Source organism: Camelus bactrianus, chromosome 10, assembly GCF_048773025.1.
Source record: "Camelus bactrianus isolate YW-2024 breed Bactrian camel chromosome 10, ASM4877302v1, whole genome shotgun sequence".
NCBI classification, from domain to species: Eukaryota; Metazoa; Chordata; class Mammalia; order Artiodactyla; family Camelidae; genus Camelus; species Camelus bactrianus.
Genome location: NC_133548.1, coordinates 69778454 through 69798801, shown reverse-complemented (window position 1 = coordinate 69798801; position 20348 = coordinate 69778454). Strand labels below are relative to the sequence as shown.

The 20348-nt window shown below is 36.6% G+C and overlaps 1 protein-coding gene across 5 annotated transcripts in view; it reads right to left on the bottom strand.

Annotated features, from left to right (window-relative positions):
• The window catches only part of DYNC2H1 (dynein cytoplasmic 2 heavy chain 1), a 264075-nt gene extending 244850 nt beyond the window's left edge, over window positions 1-19225 (bottom strand). For 2 of the 5 annotated variants that reach the window (XM_045515381.2, XM_045515382.2), the window contains exons 1-9: window positions 18823-19224; window positions 14526-14696; window positions 13974-14109; window positions 5080-5198; window positions 3964-4108; window positions 2965-3197; window positions 491-625; window positions 279-392; window positions 54-165 (exon numbers count right to left, since the gene is read on the bottom strand). In XM_045515381.2, coding sequence (XP_045371337.2) covers window positions 54-165; window positions 279-392; window positions 491-625; window positions 2965-3197; window positions 3964-4108; window positions 5080-5198; window positions 13974-14109; window positions 14526-14696; window positions 18823-19017 — 1360 coding nt within the window. In that variant the 5' untranslated portion in view covers window positions 19018-19224. Of the gene's footprint in view, window positions 1-53; window positions 166-278; window positions 393-490; window positions 626-2964; window positions 3198-3963; window positions 4109-5079; window positions 5199-13973; window positions 14110-14525; window positions 14697-18822 lie in introns of all 5 variants that reach the window. The other 3 variants (XM_010953183.3, XM_010953184.3, XM_045515383.2) reach the window with 2 other exon arrangements.
• Between the last annotated feature and the right edge of the window lie 1123 nt (window positions 19226-20348).

Here is a 20348-nt window from a genome sequence, read left to right as displayed (position 1 = left end):
GTAACCTAAAAAATATCTTCTCAAGCAAACACTAATTTCTGATAAACTCTTACCTTTAACTGAGTCCGTAAGTCTTGCCAGTAAAGTTTCTCTTTCTAACATCAGTTCCTTGCTTATAGTTGGACGCTTCACCAACACTTCGTATTTCAGAAATGCTTGAAGAAGCTAATATAAAATAAGTATATGTTCATCTCAGGAGGATCAACTTGGTAAAAACATGAGTATCTCCTAAAATAGCTTAAGGGAAATATTAAAAGTGAAATCCTTCATTATTTTACCTGCTGTGGACTATCTTGAATTTCTGAAATATAATTTTTCAGTTTTCCTGCTATTTTTCGTTCTGCAGGTGCAATAATTTTTTCATACTGAGACACTGCAGCTTTCCATAAAGGCTAAACAAATTAACAATATGGTTAGACTTTAAAATTCTGCCTTTAAAAAGAACAGAAACAGGAAACTATATACACAAACATATATGTATCTCTCCAACCTCAGTATATGGATTATACTGCACAGGATTCAGGCCAGTAAAAGGTTCAAACACTCGAGCCAGGCATGTGATTTTCTCATCACTGGCAGGTGAAAAATACAGAAGTTTCTCATGAATCGTTCTAACAGCCAAGACCTGAAACATAAAATATTGAAACAATAAATTCACTTAAATCAAAAAAGCAGCATAAATAGGTCTAAAATCTAAAGAGATTAGGCAAGAATTTCTTTAACCTAGGTTCTCTGAAATGAATAAAACTGAAACTACAGTCTGATAATTACTACTCATCTATAATCGAAGTGATGCGCGAAGACACACTGTATCATCGCACTACTACCACCACTGTGCTCAACTCTAGTGAAGATATAAAATCTAAACATTTTCAAACTATGTTCAAGGTTCATTTAAGGAAAGTTTTAGAGTCTCTCCTCCTTAACATAGTAAAACCTTCTAATCTTCATCATTCCGCAGTAAACTGCACTTCTAACAATGAACCATATGTTAACTCCATTATGTATAACTTACAAACAGCTGGAAAACATTATTGTATTTTGTATTTAATTCTACCAATCATCAAAAGCTAACCAAAAAGGTTAACTAAAACTGCTGTAATCTTCCATTTGAGCTGTAAATATCAGTACAAACTCATGATTTATTTTTCTCTTGATAAAAGCAAAAATGCCAATTTAACAATGCTGTCTACTGAGAAGGCCTAAAAGCATTAATAACTAAATACCATCTAGCACTTCCCCAGCTAGATTGTTGTTGTTAAGTACTATTTTCCACTAAGTAGGAGGATCTTTGGAGAAAGGACTAATTCCAGGTATGAAATGGAAAATGTACAAGATGGGTCAGTACATTTTGAGGGGCCTCAAAGTCAGTAAGTTATCAAAGAAACACTGGATTCATGTCAAAATGACACAGAGCCAACTTTAAAAGGGTACTCACTGCCCCAAGATGGGACAACTTGAGCACAGTAATAAGTAAAATAGGTTGAAACTCGCAAATAAAAAAACTCATAGGTTCATAATACCACTAAAAACATTTCATTGATTGCCTATGGAACTTACTATGACACTAACTCATTGTTCATTGTTCTAAGAAGCGATAGACAGTGGGAGGGCATAGTTCAGTGGTAGAGTGTGTGCCTAGCATGCACAAGGTCCTGGGTTCAATCCCCAGTACCTCCATTAAAATAAGTAAATAAACAGTAAAATAAAAGCCTAATTACCTGCCCCCCTACAAAAAAAAAAAAGTAAAAAGCAATAAATAAAAAGAAAAAAGTAATTGTCTATACTGCCATTTCTGCACGAACTATATTTCAGAGTAAAAACTATGACAGAGGAAATGTTATTCCGTCATCATTAATAAATGCAGAGAGAACAAAAGAATCAGAAAGTCATCATTTTGCAACTCCTCATGATCAATCATTAAGAAAAAGTTGATGAAGAGCAGTACAACAGACAGGCCAGCCTCATCACACGTGAACCCAGTGATCACACTTAACTCACGGAAAGGGGGAAAACCAGGCACTACGTGCCTCCCGATGTCACGTGTAAGAACTGTACAGTGTCGCCTAGGAAGCAGCCTGGTTCATAAAACTAGCTTCTAGTAACTACAAACTTTTCTGAGACAATCAGGAAACTTGAACTTTTATTAGGTATAAAATGATATTAAGAAATTATTATCATTTTGTTAGGCATGATATTAGTATCATGATTATATTTTAAGGGTGAAAGTATAAGATTTTGTAGATTTGCTTTAAAAATACTTCAGCAAAAAAAAAACAACAACAACAAAAAAAAAAATAAGGCGGGGAGACAAAGATGGAGCAGGAATCAAATATGTCAGTGGCCACTGAAATTGAGTGACAGATACACTGGCATTCATTATACTATTTTATTTCTGTGTATTTTTTAAAATTTCTCACAATGAGAAAGATTAAAAACAATAGCAACAACCCCCGAAGAGTTCCGGCTCCCCTAAGCACAAAAGGAAAGCCAGCTTTGCAGCCTCTGCACGTTCTCATTTTGCCTGCCCTTCAAGCTCGACGTGTAAGTTCCACACTGAAACTCACAACTTATGTAAATTAGGCAGCTGTTTCAAATATGTCCACTGTGTACTCCCTAAAAAACCATTCCTGCTTACAAACAATTTCAAGACCAAAGAAAGTCTGAGAGCTTCCACACATGGACAACAAAGAGTAACAAAATTGAAGTTCACAACTTCCAAGCTGAATAGCCACACACCAGAGAAAGAAAGGAAGTGGAACCCAGCACTGATTTTGTCCCCGCTGGGCATCTGCTACTGCACCACATGACGGCCACAAATCATCGCACTTTAACTTTCCTTCTCTCCCAAAAGTTAAATTTCTATCAGATACGAGTAGTGCTTATTAATTATAAAACACATTCGCAAACAAGTGAGGACCTACTTCACACTTACAAACAAATATCCAAATAATCAAATGATACCTCTTCAAGGCGTGTGCCCAGTTTGGCAAGTGTTTCAGGAAAATATTTCTCATTTTTCCATGGATGAGGAACATAGCGCTGCCACACCTGACCTGTTAGGTGATTACAGGCAATTACCCACTGCTCACAAATTGAAATACCAGCTTTCAGATTTTCCTTCACAAGATAGTAAGGGTCTTCCCATAGGTTCAAAGTTCCCAACTTTTTCTGAACAAATCTTCCAAATGAACCACCTAATAAAACATAAAACAAACTTTTTAATGAATGTATCTTTTTACTGAATATTTGCATAATACATGCTTATGGTAAAATACTATACAAATTAGCAAACTAAAGAACTATGAAATATCACATCCATCCTCTTACACTGGCACTGTCCATAAGAAATTTTTTTTAATACACATACATACACATATTTGTATTTTTGCATCTTTCAATATATTATGTATATCTTTCAAGCACAGAAATATATATACATTTTTTAAAAGCTGCAGAGCTCACTGTATGGATATAACATTAACCAGTTCTCAACTGCTATTTGTTTCTCTCATTTTACAAACAATGCTGTAATAAATATCCTTGCACATACACCTTTGTGTATGTGTCTAATATTTCCTCAGGATAATAATGAGAAAGGTATAGTCTTGGTCAAAAAGTATATGTACTTCAAAATAAAAAAGTATATATACTTTCAATATCCATGGATAAGACAATATATATTAAGCTTTTCATTTTGTTACAAAATAAAGTCTAAATACATGCATAGTGACTAAAAATCTATGTTAATTTAGTTGTATTAATTGTCAAAGAATTTGATAAATGATTTAAATTAAACTATATACAAATATCTACTTAAGTAATTCTATATGATTTGCTCTAAGAGTTACTTTAAGCCACAATTATTACACTAAGGAGCAGTTTAGATAAGGACTTAAAGGGAAAAACAGGAAACAAAATAAGGCAGGCTTCCAAAATTTCAAAAAGTTTTCTTTCTAGTACCTATAATATCTAAGAGATGCAACATCCGTGACTCAGGATAACGGTCATGCTCCGTCTGTCTCCACACGTCGTCTACAACATCCCGAGTGGTCTCCACCAAGTCGACTACTTCCAGTAAGGACAGACCATCCAAGTTATAAAACTCCTAAAATCAAGAGGCATTCACCTTTAAACAAAATCGTATTTGTACCTTGAGCAATATAGTCAAACTACTCAGACTTTTTCAAATGCTACAGCTCTAATATCTGCCAGGTTACTTTCTCCTCTTCTGCTACCAGTTGATATATTACTTCTTTATGCAAATACCTTATAAGCTCCTTCACAAACATAAATTTCACAAAAGCTAGAAGAAAAAAATAAGAATTGCATAAAGTCTATAAATTTGTTTTTACCCTTGGCCTAAGTTCCTTTAAATTTGGAGACACTTCTTTCATTCACTCACTGGAGGTGGCCTTAACGCCATGTATACCTGACCCATTTCAATTTACCTATCTTTATTCATTCATTTACTATGTTGCACAATGTTACCCACACATAGCTATTCTACATTTCATCATTGTTACAAAAAAGTTTAAATCCATTCCAAACACTTCAAATATTACTGAAATATTATGAATGAATAAAAAATTACTATATATTTATTTCAAAAAGAATAATTTTTGAAAAAATACTTAAAATGATTACTTATTTAACCTCTCTGTAGATACATCAAGGAATAATCAAATAAGTAACCAACTAAGTCTCTATATTTCAGATTCCTCCAAAATGCTAATTTGAATAAAGTGAACATTCTTTTCAAAGAACTTATTACCTCCACATGGATAAACCTCCGTTAGTATTAGGGTTTTGTTTTGCCCACTTTACCTGCAGAGAGGTACTTAAATCTTTGAGAAAAACATTCACTAAAGATTAGAATTTAACTTTTTTAAAAATTTGGGTTTCTAAGTTGCACTAAAGTTAAATACACATCTTAAGTAAACCCTACCACATTTGAAGGATATATTTTGTCTACAACCATCAAGAAGTGATTTTAAAACAGAGGTAAATCTAGTAAAAACTGAATGCTAAAGTACTTCTATCAAAAGCCTGATTCATAACTATGTATGAATCACATACCCTTGCAATTGTTTCAAATAACTCTTTAAAATAACTGGCTCTTTCTTTAGCAATCTGTTTACTTCCACGGTGAGCTTGTTCTATCCAGAACTGGAACTCATCACTTGGTGTGAGAATACCTGTATAAGTGAAAAGGGGAAAAAAAAAAAAAAAAAGAAATATCAATTGTTATCATGGTGATCATTTTGAAATGTAAAGAAAGATAAAGTCCCCATGTTGTACACCAGGAACTAACATAGTTTTGTACGTCAATTATACTTCAAAACTCAAACAAACTCAGAAAAAGATCAGATTGCTGGTTATCAAAGGTGGGGGTAGGGTGGGGGGGGAATTGGACAAAGGTGGTCAAAAGGTAAAAATCTCCTAGTTACAAGATAAATAGCACTAGGGATGTAATGTACAACATGGTAAATATAATTAACAATTCTTTATGTTATATGTGCAAGTAGTAAAGAGAATAAATCCTAAGATTTCTCACCATAAGAAAAAAATCTTCTTCTGTTTGTATCTATATGAGATGACAGATGTTGACTACACTTACTGTGGAAATTATTTCATGATGTATGTAAGTAAGTCAAATCTTTATGCTGCACACCTTAAACTTATACAGTGCTGTATGCCAATTATCTCAATAAAACTAGAAGAAGAAAAAAGAAACAAGAAATATCAATTGAAAATGAAAAGCCAGAAAGTTACTGGTTTCACGCACTGACTTTGTACGTTTCTCGTTTCTCAATTCTTGAGGATGTACAGAAACTAAGTTTTTACAATTTCTATGAACAAAAAGTTCTTATTTAAATACACCAGAAACAAAAACAGCATCAAATTTATATTTCACATCGAGTTTATTTTTCTATATGCTTTTGTAAACCATTCATGTCTAAACTGTCAACCAGCACCTTTTATCGATGACTTTGTTTCTCCAACATAAAGCTTTCCTAAATATAATTCCAATACCATTCATGCTATGGAATATCATCCAAATTGGAAATTCAATCAATCAGTGTTTGTAATTTAATTTCAAAATAGAAGCAAATTAGAGACCAAAGTTAATCCCACAGACAGCTAATCCCCCTGACACCCCATTTTGTTTCATCCAATCTCCTGGTGGCCATGGACGAAGCTCCAAAAGGAGACTGGCCACGATGGTGGGGTATGAAGACCCCGAGCTCCCCTCCTCCCATGGGCACACCAAGATTACCGCTATTTACAGAGCAGCTGTTGATGAGAAAGACCAAAAGACTAGCAGAAAAGCTCTCCCACAACTGAAAACAGAAAAGAAGGAACCACAACAAGATGGGCAGGAGGGGCAGAGAGGCAGCGTGGTGAAGACACAAAGCCCCAGAGGGGGCAGCAGACAAACAGGGCAATAATTACAGTTGGAGAGGTTCTCCCCAAGGAGCAAAGAGCCCCAGCCTCACACCAGGCCCCAAGCCCAGGAGTCCTGCGCCAAGACGGTGAGTCCCTGGAAGGCTTAGCTCTGAGGGCCAGTGGAGCTTACTTTTAGAGGAACTAGAGGGCTGTGGGAAATAGAGACCCCACTCTGCGGGGCACACACAAAATCTCACATGTTCTAGGACTCAGGGCAGAATATGAAAGTAATCTGAAAGGAGCCTGGGTCAGACCCACCTGCTGATCTTCCAGAGCCTCCTGGGGAGGCAGGAGGCAGCTGCTGCTCGCCCTGAGGACGCAGACACTGGCAGCAGCTACTTTTGGGAGCACAGTCTACCACATGGAAACTAGTGCTGGTAAGCATCAATTTGGAATCCTCTTTCTAGCTTATTAAAGCCTGGACCCTACTCTGACCATCAGTAGCCAAGAGCCTCCACACAGAACAGGTCCTGGCAACCAACCAGACCAGGACCAGCCATGCCAAGCAGACCACCCAGAGTAGTCAGCCCACCACAACAGAAGGACACAGGCAGCCCACACAGGGGACACACCTCAAGCATATAGCTCTGATGACCAGAGAGGCATGTACTGCTAGGACACACAGGACATCCCTTACAAAAGGCCATTCTTCTAGGTCGGGAAACAACCAACCTACCAGATACACAGAAATAAAAACAGTAAATCAGCAAAATAAAACAGAATAATATGTTCCAAACAAAAGAACAAGATAAAACCCCATGAAAAGAACTAATGAAGTAGAGATAAGCAAACTACACAATAAAAAGCTTAAGACCCAAACAGAGATGAGGAATACAATGACTAAATAACTATACAACAAGGAAATGACAGTTTAGATGATAATGAGAAACAAATCAGTGAGCTGGAAGACAGTAAATGGAAGTCACTGACACTGAAGAGAAAAATAAAAAAGGATAAAAAGATATGAGGACAGTTTAAGAGACCTCTAAGACAACGTTAAGCCTAATAACATTAGCATTATAGGGGTTCCAAAGAGAACAGAGAGAAAGGGGCAGAGAATATGTTTAATGACATAATAGCTGAAAACTTTCCTAACCTGGAAAGGAAACAGACATATAGGTCCAGGAAGCACAGAGGATCAATTCAAAAGGGGATCACACCAAGACACACTGTAATTAAAATGGCAAAAGTTAAAGACAGACAGGATATTAAAATCTGCAAAGGAAAAGCAACAAGTTACAAGGGAACAAGGCTGTCATTAAAGGCTATCCTATAAAGCTGACTTTGCAGGCCAGAAGGGACTAGCATGATACATTCAAAGTGAGGAAAGGGAAAAAGCTAAAACCCACAAGGTTTTCACTCAGATTTGATGGAAAGATCGAGTTTTACATATGAGAAAAAAGTTAAGAGTTCAGCACCATCAAACACCAAAGGGATTTCACCAAGTGAAAAAGAAAAGGCCATGACTAGAAACAAGAATATTGTGAAAGAAAAACCTCATTGGTAAAGGCAAACACACATTAAAGGTAGTAAATCAGCCACCTATCAAGCTAGTCATAAAGTTAAAAGACAAAAGTAGGAAAATGGTCTATGTCCTCAATAAGCAGGTAAGAAATGCACAAAAAGATGTAAAATATTCTGTCAGAAACAGTAAACATGGAGCAAAGGACTAAAAATGCAGCGTTAATAAAAGTATTTGTGTCTAAGAGATCAGCAACCTAAAGTAATCATAAATATATATATGCACACACATAGAGAGATTGTAACACAGAAACATCACAGTAACCACAAACCAAAAATCTCTAACAGATACACACACACACAAAAGAGAAAGGGATTAAAAATAACACTAAAAATAGTCATCAGAGCACAAGGGAAAAGAACAAAAGGAATAGAAAAGAACTACAAAGACAACCCCAAAACAATTAATAAAACAGCAGTAACTACACACCTATCAATAATTCCTTTAAACTGGCTGAATGGATACAGAAACAAGAGCCATATGAATCTGCCTTCTAGAGACTCGTTTCAGATCTAAAGACACAGACTGAAAACGAGGCGATGAGGAAAGGTATTCCACGCAAACAGAAAGGAAAAGAAAGCCAGACAGCAATACTTACATCAGACAAAATAGACTTTAAAACAAAGACTGTAACAAGAGATAAAGAACATCACATAATGATCAAGGGATCAACCCCCAAAAAGATATAATGATTATAAATATATTTGCACCCAAAATAGGAGCACCTAAATAAAGCAAGTATTAATAGGCATAAAGAGAACTGACAGTAATACAATCACAGTAGGGAACTTTAACACCCCACTTACATCAATGGACAGATTATCCAGACAGAAAGTCAATAAGCAAACAAATGGCCTTAAACACATTAGACAAAATAAACATACATATGACATTCCATCCAAAAGCAGAAGAAAACACATTGACTTCAAGTGCGATGGTTTGTTTCCAGGACAAATCACATGACAGGACACAAAATAAGACTCAGTAAATTTAAGAAAACTGAAATCATACCAAGCATCTTTTCTGACCATAATGCTCTGAGATTAGTAATCAACTAGGAGAAAACACTGCGAAAAACACAAACATCGAGGCTAAATCATATGCCACTAACCAATGGATCATAGAAGAAATAAAAAAATACCTGAAGATGAAAGAAAATGAAAACACATTAATCTAAAATCTATGTAATGCAGCAACACCAGTTCTAAGAGGGAATTTTACAGTGATACAAGCCTACCGCAGGAAACAAGAAAAATCTCAAACAACATAACCTTACACCTAAAAAAAACTAGAAAAAGAACAAGCAAAACCCAAAGTTAGTAGAAGCAAAGAAATTCTGAAGATCAGAAGGGCAGAAATAAGTGAAATAGAGACTAAAAAAATAGAAAAAAAATCAATGCAACTAAGTGCTGGTTCTTTGAAAAGATAAACAGCATTGATAAACTGTGCCACTCATCAAGGAACAAAGAGAAAGGGCCCAAATTAATAAATTCAGAAATGAAAAAGAAGTTACTTCCACCACCACAGAAAATCAAAGGGTAATAAGAGACTACTATGAACAACTACATGACAATAAAATGGACAACTAAAAGAAATGGACAAATTCCTAGAAATGTGCAACCTCCCAAGACTGAACCAGGAAGAAATAGAAAATACGAACAGACCAATTACCAGTAATGAAACTGAATCAGTCAAAAAACAACTCCTAAGAAACAAAAGTCCAGGACTAGATGGCTTCACAGGTGAAGACAACCAAACATTTAGAGTTAACACCTATCCCTCCTCAAACTATTCTAAAAAAGTGCAAAGGAAAGTATGGTTCCATACTTACTTTCTGAGGCCAGTATCTCCCTGAAACCAAACCACAGGTGTCACAAAAGAAGAAAATTTCAGGCCAGTATCACTGATGACCATAGATGCAAAATTCAACAGAGTATTAGAAAACCAAATTCAAGAATACATTAAAAGGGTCACATATCATCAAGTGGGATTTATCCCAGGGATACAAGGATGATTTAATATCCACAGATCAATGTAATATACCACATTATTAAAAATCACATGGGCATCTCAATAGATACAAACTTTTGACAAAAGTCAGTATCCATTTATGTTGGAAAAGTCTCAACAACAAAGTGGGTATCGAGGAACCATACCTCAACAAAATCAAGCACACATATGGTAAATCCACAGCTAACATAATCCCCAACAGTGAAAAGCTGAAAGCACTTCCTCTAAGATCAGGAACAAGACAAGGCTGCCCACTCATCACTTTTATTCAACAATATTGGAAGCCCTAGTCACAGCAATCACGTAAGAAAAAGAAAAGGGATCCAAAGTGAAAAAGTAAAACTGTCACTGTCACTGCAGATGACATGACACTATACAGAAAATACTCAAGACTCCACAAAGACTACTAGAGCTCAACAATTAGATAAGATTTCAAGATACAAAATTTCTATATAGTAATCTGTTGTATTTCTATACCCTAACAACAGACTATCAGAAAGAAATTAAGAAAACAACCCCACTTATAATCATTTCAAAAAAATAAAACAAAACATATAGGAATAAACCTACCTAAGAGGGTAAGAGATCTGTACTCAGAAAAGTTTAAGACACTGATGAAAGAAATTGAAGATGACAGAAACAAACAGAAAGGTACACCATGTTCATGGATTGGAACAATCAATATTGTTAAAATGATCATACTCTCCAAGGCAATCTACAGATTCAATGCCATCGCTATCAAACTACCAATAGCATTTTCCACAGAACTGGAACAAATGAAAGTTGTCTGAAAACACAAAAGACCCTTAAAAGCCAAAAGAACCTTGAGAAAGAACAAAGCTGGAAGTATCATGTGTCGTGATTTCAAACTATACTACAAAGCTACAGTCATCAAAACAGTATGGTACTGGCAAATATACAGACACAGATCAATGGAAAGAATAGAGAGTCAAGAAAGGAACTCATACTTATATGGGCAATTAATCTATAACATAGGAGGCAAGAATATACAGTGAGGAAAAAACAGCCTCTTCAATAAATGGTGTTGGAAAAACTGGACAGCTACGTGCAAAAGAAACTAGACTTTTCTCTCATATCATACACAAAAAGAAATTCAAAATGGACTGAAGACTTAAATGTTTAAGACCTGAAACCGTAACTTCTAGATGAAAACATAGGCAGTACACTCTCTCAGACCTATCTTCTCAGGCAAGGGAAACAAAAGCAAAAATAAACAAATAGGACTATATAAAACTAAAAAGCTTTTGCACAGAAAAGGAGATTGTCAAAAAACTAAAAGGTCACCTACTGAATGGGAGAAGATATTTGCAAACAATACATCTTATAAGGTGTTAATATCTGTAATATACGAAGAACACATAGAACTTCAACTTAATGTCAAAAAACAAACAACCCAGTTAAAAAATAATACATCTTATAAGGTGTTAATATCTGTAATATACGAAGAACACATAGAACTTCAACTTAATGTCAAAAAACAAACAACCCAGTTAAAAAATAGGCAAAAGGTCTTAATAGACATTTTCCCAAAGAAGACATACAGATGGCCAACAGACACATGAAAAAACATCACTTAACATCACTAATTATCAGGAAATGCAAATCAGAACCAAAATGAGGTATCACCTCACACCTGTTAGAATGACAATTATCAAAAAGACAACAAATAACAAGTGTTGGTGAGAATGTGGAGAAAGTGAACCCTCATACACTGTTGGTGGGAACATAAACTGGAGCAGCCACAATGGAAAACAGTACGGAGACTCCTCAAAAAATTAAAACTAGAACTACCATATGATCCAACAATTCCATTCCTGGGTATTTATCCAAAGAAAACAAATTAAAAAATTAGAAAAGATATATGCACTCCTATGTTCACTGCAGAATTATGTACAAAAGTCAAGATATGGAAGTGACCTTAATGCCCATCAGTAGATGAATGGATAAGGAAGCTGTGTTATATACACACAATGGACTACTACTCAGACATAAAAAAGAATGAAATCTTGCCAGGTTGTTGTGACAACATGGATGGACCTAGAGGGCCATATGCTAAGTGAAGTAAGTCAGGCAGAGAAAGACAAATACTGTATGATTTTATTTATATGTAGATTCTAAGAAACAAAATAAACGAACAACCATAACACAACAAAAGCAGAGTTACAGAGGACAAACAGGTGGTTACCAGAGGGGAGGGGGAGGAGAGAGGACAGAAACAGATGAAGGCGATTAAGAGGTGCAACTGCCAAATACAAAATAAATGAGTCGCAGGTATGAAATGCACACTGTGGGGACTACAGTCAAGAACTATGCTGTATCTTTGGTGACATATTGTGACTAGACTCACCATGGTGATCACTTTGAAATGTATAGAAATACCAAATCACTATGTTGTATAAGAGAAACTAATATAGTGTTGTAAATCAATTGTACTTCAAAAACAAACAAAACAAACTCACAGAAAAGAGCATATTTACAGTTACCAGTGGCAGGGGATGGGAGAAGGGGGAATTGAATGAAGGTGGTAAAAAGGTACAAACTTCCAAAAGATAAATAAGTACTAGGGATATAATGTACACCGTGATAAATATAAATAATACTGCTGTATGTTGTATATGAAAGTTGTTAAGAAAGTAAATCCTAAGTTCTCATCATAAGAAAAAAATTTTTTTCTATTTAATTTTGTATCCTTATGAGAGGATGGATGTTCACTAAACTTACTGTGATAATCATCTCTTGATGTATTTAAGCCACATCATTATGCTATACAGCTTAATCTTATATAGTGCTATGTGTCAAGTATGTCTCAATGAAACTAAAAGAAAAAATAAGCAAATTAAAATAGTTTTACTTTCAAAATTTGCTTTTAAATTTCCCAATGAAACGGACAATCTCTAGTTGCTTAATCACACACTGGAAATAAATTCACTATTTCTGGTTTTATGGGATTCAAAAACACCTGTTTTACTATTCAAACAAAGTATAAAACTGTACCTAATATTTTAAAGTAATAACGTGTATATGTCATGCATTTCATATTAATTTTTCATATGGAATAATTTATCTATAGCCACAAAGTTATAATTAGCTTCAGATAAAACACATTTTAAAATAAAAGTCACTGGCTTATTATCTTTGAAAATATGCAGTTAGGGCCAATCTTCATGACTTGTGGATTCTGGATTTATGAAGTCACTTGCTAACATTTATCTGTATCCAAAATCAATACTTACAGTGCTTTCATGGTCATTTGCAGACATGCACAGAGCTGTAAAAATATTAAGTTTCCCAACACACAGATTCCTGGCTAAGGGTGAACAAAGCAACACTGCTTTCTGGTTTCCGATCTCCAACTGTAAATAAATGCCTTTTTTGTAGCCTATTAATTGCCATGTTTCTGACATCTCTGTGTTTTTGTTGGTGATACTGCTGTTTAATGGCCCCCAAGCACGGTTCTGAAGTGCTGTCTAGTGTTTCTAAGCACAATACTTTGATGTGCCTTACAGAGAAAAGACTTGTGTTGGAAAAGCATCATTCAGGCATGAGTTATAGTAAATTGCCCATGAAGTCAATGTTAATTAATCAACTATATATTAAATAAGGTGTCTAAACCAAAACACACATAAAACAAGGTTATGTATTGAGCAGTTGATAACAATGGTATGAACAGAGGCTCATGACCCTAGGAGCAACGGTTCACTACTCATGAATTCAGAGTTCACAGTGACTTCATAGAACCATAACTACTGCAAATAATGGAATCAACTATATTTTCTGTTTCCATGAACTGCACATCATTAAAGATTACATTTTCCTCTTTTCCAAATCCATATATAAATCTATTCATTCAAAAGCTGCTCAAGCTCAGACAACCCAAAATGTGGAAAGAAATCTTTGAAGAAATATATTAATTTTAATACTGTCCTAAAAAGGCGATTGTTTCTACTTTGATTAAGCTGTGGTTAAATACCTCGTGTGTCATCTTCCTTAAATTTCAACTTTGATAAGCTAGTGTCTGATCTTCGTAGAACTATACCCAATCCAGCTTCTAGTTCACTCAAAAGATTCTGAAGTTTGGGATCAAAGTTTCTGCTCCATTCCTGATCCTAAATAAAAACAGACAAGAGCATACAATGATCAAAATTCTGCCAAACTGGCTTCCTAAAACGTTGTCAAAAGAACTAAGTCCAAATATACCTTAACCCAAAGCCTGACACTACCTCCATCTCATAAGGGAAGGAAAAAAGTCCTTCCAACAGTTAAAACTTTATAAACATCATTTACTAAGGCAATGTAACAGCTGATGTGGACTGCATTTTATATCTTTCTCTAATTTCGCTATTTGTCAACAAAGATTACAATAAAAGTTTTAAAAATCAAAAAGAGGTATTTTAATTTTAAAACTAAAATATGAATGATATTAGCAATAAATAAAATAATAACCATGCTTGCATATGTGGAAACATTTAACTAAATATTTAGGTTAAAAAAACCACCACACAAGCCACTTTAATTTACTCACCTTTAACAACATTGGTGCAAATATTTGCCGTACTGCTTGGTAAAGGGAATTTATAGGTGATTCTAACATAGATGAAACAAGAATGCTATTATGTAGATTCTCATCAGTAATTACTTCAGGTCGCAGCTTGAAAAACACCAGCACTTTATCTTTTGTGTCCTCAAAATCAATCTAAAGTGATAAACAAATGATTTTTAATGTTATTTTCATAAAGGTTAATATTTGAAAATGTTTCCCTCAAATGTTGTATCACTGTAATTTTACCCCTTGGGGAAGATTATATTTTATTATAGTATCATAGTCAGTCTGTCTCTGCTCCTTAAGAATATGTAGGTTTTAAAACTGTATCGCCACCTCTATGCGAGTGTGTCATAAAACTACTTTGGTAAGTGACTTATAAGTGGAAAGCACTATATAAGTATTGTTGACATACAGTGCTAATGACTCCTCTCCAGCCACATGCAGTGATGTAACAGATCAAAGCTTCGTGCCCCAGATACACACCGATGAGTAGTAGACTTCTCCACTCTACACCAGAAAGTTTGTAACAAGAAATGTTAATTACCCTCTTACCTGAAACTAACTTCTGTATCAATTCAAAACTACCGAAACTATATCCTATATCCTATCTATATCCTAAAAGCACCTTTACCTGAACCAAAAATTTTTCTATAAAGTATCTGAGCATCAAACTATGTTTTTAGTAAACTGTCATGTAACTAGATTGTTTAAAATTAGAACTAGATGAGCTAAATTGGAATTCATTAAAGCACCCATGTTTAAAGTAGGTCAGTTCATAGTAACTAGTTCATTAGCTGAAAAGTATACTGCCCAAAATAAGTTTCTGAATTATGTACACATTTGCACAACTGTTCTCATCTTTTCTCCAGGAAGAGAAGTCTACTCAGTAAAAAGCTTTCAAACAAGTTTACTGCTGTGCATGAAAAACACCCAACAGATGAGTGAGCTTTCACACTACTTTACTTGTATCCTAATTGTTGTATTTTTTTAGCCACTAGGAAGGAACTGGCATTTACTCGGTGTTGCTGCTTTTCTCAAACTCATTTTCACACGTTGGAGTTCTATTGCTAGTATGATCATTTTATCCCAGTTACAAGCAAGTCAGAATAAAAAGCTGCAGAGAAGCAAATTTGAAAAATTCACTCTCTAGTAATTAAACAGTACATGTCCTTGTAACTTTCCTCCTCCCACCTACCTGAAGAAAGAAAATTCAGAAAATACTATTGTAATACCATACTTTGAAAACAGCAACTGTAGTCACCGGCCAAGGCTCCCTGGGGTCAGGACACTGAACCCTGCCCTCACCAAAGTCAAGAGTTAAAGCAAAGGATGAGGTGGCTACAGCTGCTCATTACTCCCTGAGAAAAGGAAAAGGGAGAGTCAGCACTCCTTGCCACCTCCCTCCCAGCTTCTCTTTCATTAGCAACTACTACTTCCCCTTAGCTATTAACTATTAATTCAAGGTGTGAAGTTGTTCTCTTCCGAGGTTGCAAAATACTTCTATCACCTACTGGAATCCATCAGGTTCCAGCATACTGCAACCTTCTGCCTGTTTTTTGCACAGTCCCCAAGCTAAAAACTGTTTCTAGATTTTTTTGAAAAATCAAAATATTTCATGATATGAAATTTAAATATCCGTGTAAGTAAAGTTTAGTTAGAATGCAGCCACACTCATCTATTGACATATTGTTTATGGCTGCTTTCTCATTGCGATGGCAGAGCCGGAGTTGTAACAGAAACCTTATGGCCTGCAAAGCCTAAAATATTTATTATCTAGCCCATTACAGAGAAAAATTGCCAACTTCTATCCTAAAGCATAAACCAGATTACATCTCTCTCTTGCTTAAGATTACCAACTTCCTACTGCAAACTAAATGGTGTACAAGGTCCTAAATGCTCAGCCCTCGCCTTAATTTTTCACACTATTTGGTCACTCATTAAACTTCAGCAACGACTTGATTTTTTTCCTGCCCCTGGAAACCAAGGTTAAGACCCAGCTCAAGGCCTTTGTACTTACCATTTCTTTTGCTTAGAAAACTCTTTCCCTGTATCTGCCTGTAACTCATCCTTCAATTCACATCTCCTTTCAAAGGTCACTAATCCAGACAGCTATTCCCTCCCTCTTTATTTTAATGCAGTTCCCCACCCTACCATCACCACTACTTTAACATTATTCTATTTTTATTAATAGCACTTATCAATACCCAAAATTATATTACATATCCCTTGGCATGTGTTTAGTCTGTCTTTGTCCACTGGAATGTTACTCCTTGAAGACAAACTCTTGAAGTGTTGATGGCTTTATTCCCAGCACCCAGGACAATGCCGGACCCAGAGCAGATACTGAATTATTATTTCTTAATCTGTTAAATCATGCCGACTCTGACAGCTAAAGTACAATTTAAGATATAACAAAACGTTCTGAAGTACTGTAACAGAAAAGAACAAATCTGACTCCATACTAGATCGTTCCTTTGGCTTTAACCCTGTGCCGTTTTCTATGCTTAGTCTTGCTGGCTCTGCACCTTTTGTAAAATAATGTTGCCTTTAGCCTGAAATATACAGGAGAGCCTATTCTCAAGGCTCTGACCTTTAAGGGTATTAACACTTTTGCACTTAAATAGAGATAACAAGTTGCAGGAAAAAAATATTTGTTTTGTTGGAGGTTTACAGAGATCTGGCCCATGTGGACAGCCACAAGAACAAAGAATTCCTATACCAAGAAGTTTGCAACAACCAGCCACACCTCCTCCCCTGTTTAGTATAAAGGGAGCCTGAATCCTGACTTGAATAAGACGGTTCTCCAAGATGTTAGCCTGCCATCTTCTCAGTCTGCCGGCTTTCGGAATAAAGTCGCTCTTCCTTGCCCCAGCACCTCATCTCCCCATTTATTGGCCTATTGTGCTGTGAGTAGAATGAGTTTCGACTCAGTAACAATATGGCTAAAAATCTGTAGTGTGATGTACTGACTAAAAATAAAATATATTGTTGAGTTCTACTTAACTACTAACTTTAAAAAGTTAGTTTCAATTTTCATCACCCAACCGAAGAGACGTTTTCATAAATCCAAACCCCTCCTCGTCTTGTTTTCCCATTACACGCTATCTAAACTTTCAATGGCATTTACAAGTGTGCCCTGATTTTATGATCTGCCGAGAACATGTCATCCTATGCCACTGGAGTGAGGCTCTAGAAGGCAGAAGCAGAGGGTCCAATTCTGAGTTATAATACCTATTAGAGAAGTGATGTAGTTAGCACTTAGGGTGTAACCTTTGTGTCTTACCTTCCTACTCAGCCATAAAATGGAAACAAAAATAGTTTCTATCTTATAATGTTGTGAATTTTGAATAATCCAAAACAGAGTGCTTTGAACAGTGCCTAAGTGTAAAGGGAAAATAAATGTTAGCTATGATTATCCGTCTTTTTTGTATCTTCATAAACCCATTAAACCTAGCAAAGTGCCTTGCATATACATAGTTCAAAATAAGTTTATTGAATAGTATTGAATGAAATCTAAGACTAAAGATTCCTAATGGGGCGAATGATTCAATCACCCTACAAAAATGCATTCAATGCCTGCTCTGTATCAAGTACTGTTAAACCTAGGGATAAGGGTGAACAGAAAAGAGGTTGAAAAATACGTCCATGGTTTGTTAACTTTCATCCATTTACTAAGCCCCTTTAATGTGCGAGACAATTTTTTTCTGTGTATTACTGAGGAGTGTGTGTGTCTGCTGCTTGCAAACACAACTATTAAACAATCCTGCTGTGGAGACAGCAGTGCAATAAATCAGTACATCACATGTTGTACAACAGAAAGAAAATTAAGCTTTCTATCTTATCGTTTCGTAAAAGATTTGAATTCCTAACTTTACTTTCTCTCAAGTAAATTTACGTTCAGTGCGTAATCCAAAAAGGATACGCCAGAATTTGCCTCAAAGAACCTTAAAAGGAAGGAGAAAAAAGTTGTTTAAGTAACTAAAGGTAAATGCTTTCTTTTTACTTACAACCTGTCTGTAGTCTTAAAAAAAAAAAAAAAAAAAAAACAAGAAAAGAATACAATTGTTCTCTGGCGCGTGGACAGGAAACCCTCGATCAGGGAGGTTGCAAGCTTGCAAACCACGCTCCGAGGCACGAGCCCAGCGCAGCTCATCAGGCGGAGACAGCCCTGGGCTCTCCGGGAGCATCCAAGGAGGAGGGCGGAAAGGGACCCGACACCCCCCGGCGGAGGCCGGGACGCAACGCGAGGGCAGGGCAGGGGTGCAGGGAGCCGTACCATGTTGGAAAGGGAGATGCCGGCGTCGGAGCGCTGCACTCTGAGCAGCATCTGGTTCCCGTCATCCAAGAAGTTGTTGATTTCAAGGCAATTGTAGAGCCGCGGCCAGTCCCAGGATTCCGACACCAGTCCAAAGTAATTCTGGGCGGTGGTAAAGATGAAAAGCTTCCGAACGTCCCCGGTTCCGCCCGCCATGACTTTGGAGAGAGGGGGAGGGGAGCAAGGGCGGGAAAGAGGGAAGGAGGACGAAAACAGCCGGGAGAGGAGTGAGGGGGAGAGCTGCGCTGGACTCAATCCGCGAGCTCGCCAGCGGGCCTGCAGGGCTTCGCCGTTGCCAGGGGCAGTCGCTATGGCGATGGAGCCGGACGGAGCGCCGCTGCGTGCGCGCCTGGTGGGCGTTACCACCTCGGGCATGCGCACGCAGAGCTCTCGGAGACGATCGACCAGCTCGGAGCTCCTCAGCTGCTCGCCGCGGTCATCGATTGCAAGGGATTCGGGCAAGTTTGTGCCAGGTCACAGAATCTGCCTTTAATGCTTTCTTCTGACTTCTGATACATCTAGTCTTCGAGTGCAGCAGTATGACCTGGATTTGGGACGGCTGGGGTTCTGCTGCTCCCTCTCGTAGGCACTCGTTAGCAAACCTCTCTGTCAAGCATCAAGTTCCACATCTGTAAAACAGGGAAATACTAGGTTGAAATGAGGTTGAAATGAAATTTTAATAGATTACTATTTAAACATCGGCTTTTACAGAGGCTGATGAAGGATAGGAGTTCACGACAACGTTAATTTATGTCCTTAATCTTCCTCCGTTCTTTTCTGTGTTAATTTCTTACCCTATTATTAATTTCAGAAAAATATAACTACCAATTTTCCCTCATAATCATTAATTGAATACAGTGCCAAGTTTGCAAAATACCAAAAAAAGCAATCATACTTGTTAGTTTTATAATAAGCGCCTTAATGCTGAGGAAATACAGAAATGAAATTAGGCTTTATCATTTTCTACCTCATAGCATCACTGCAAACTACTAAACTACTGGCCATTTATCCCAGTATTCATCAGAGACTGTGAATTTGTTACCCAGAAAAGGAAAATAAGAATTACCTCAGCTCTTAGTCACCGGGAAAAAATTTTTTTGACGAGAAACAAAAAGCGTGATATAAGCAAGATTTTTATTAGTGAAGTTAAAAAAAAAAAATAGTGAAAGATAGTACACTCCTGAGAACTGGGAGCGGGCCAAGCCAAGAGAGGAAAAATGGCGCCTTTTGTTTTTCCTGTTTTTATATCCTGGTTTCCTGATTGATTGATTGACAACTCTGCTTCCCTGCGCTCTGGCACGCCCATCCCCTTTTGGGCAGCTTCAGCTACAGCGTTTTGATTTTAACTGGCTTCTTTTACTGGCCCTCATTTAGAGAAAGGAAACATTTCTAGGTTGTTCCCTTCCCTTCCCTCTCCCTCTGCCCAGTGCTCCTTTCCATCTAAACCACTTAACAAACTCAATAACTATCTACTAAAAATATTTACC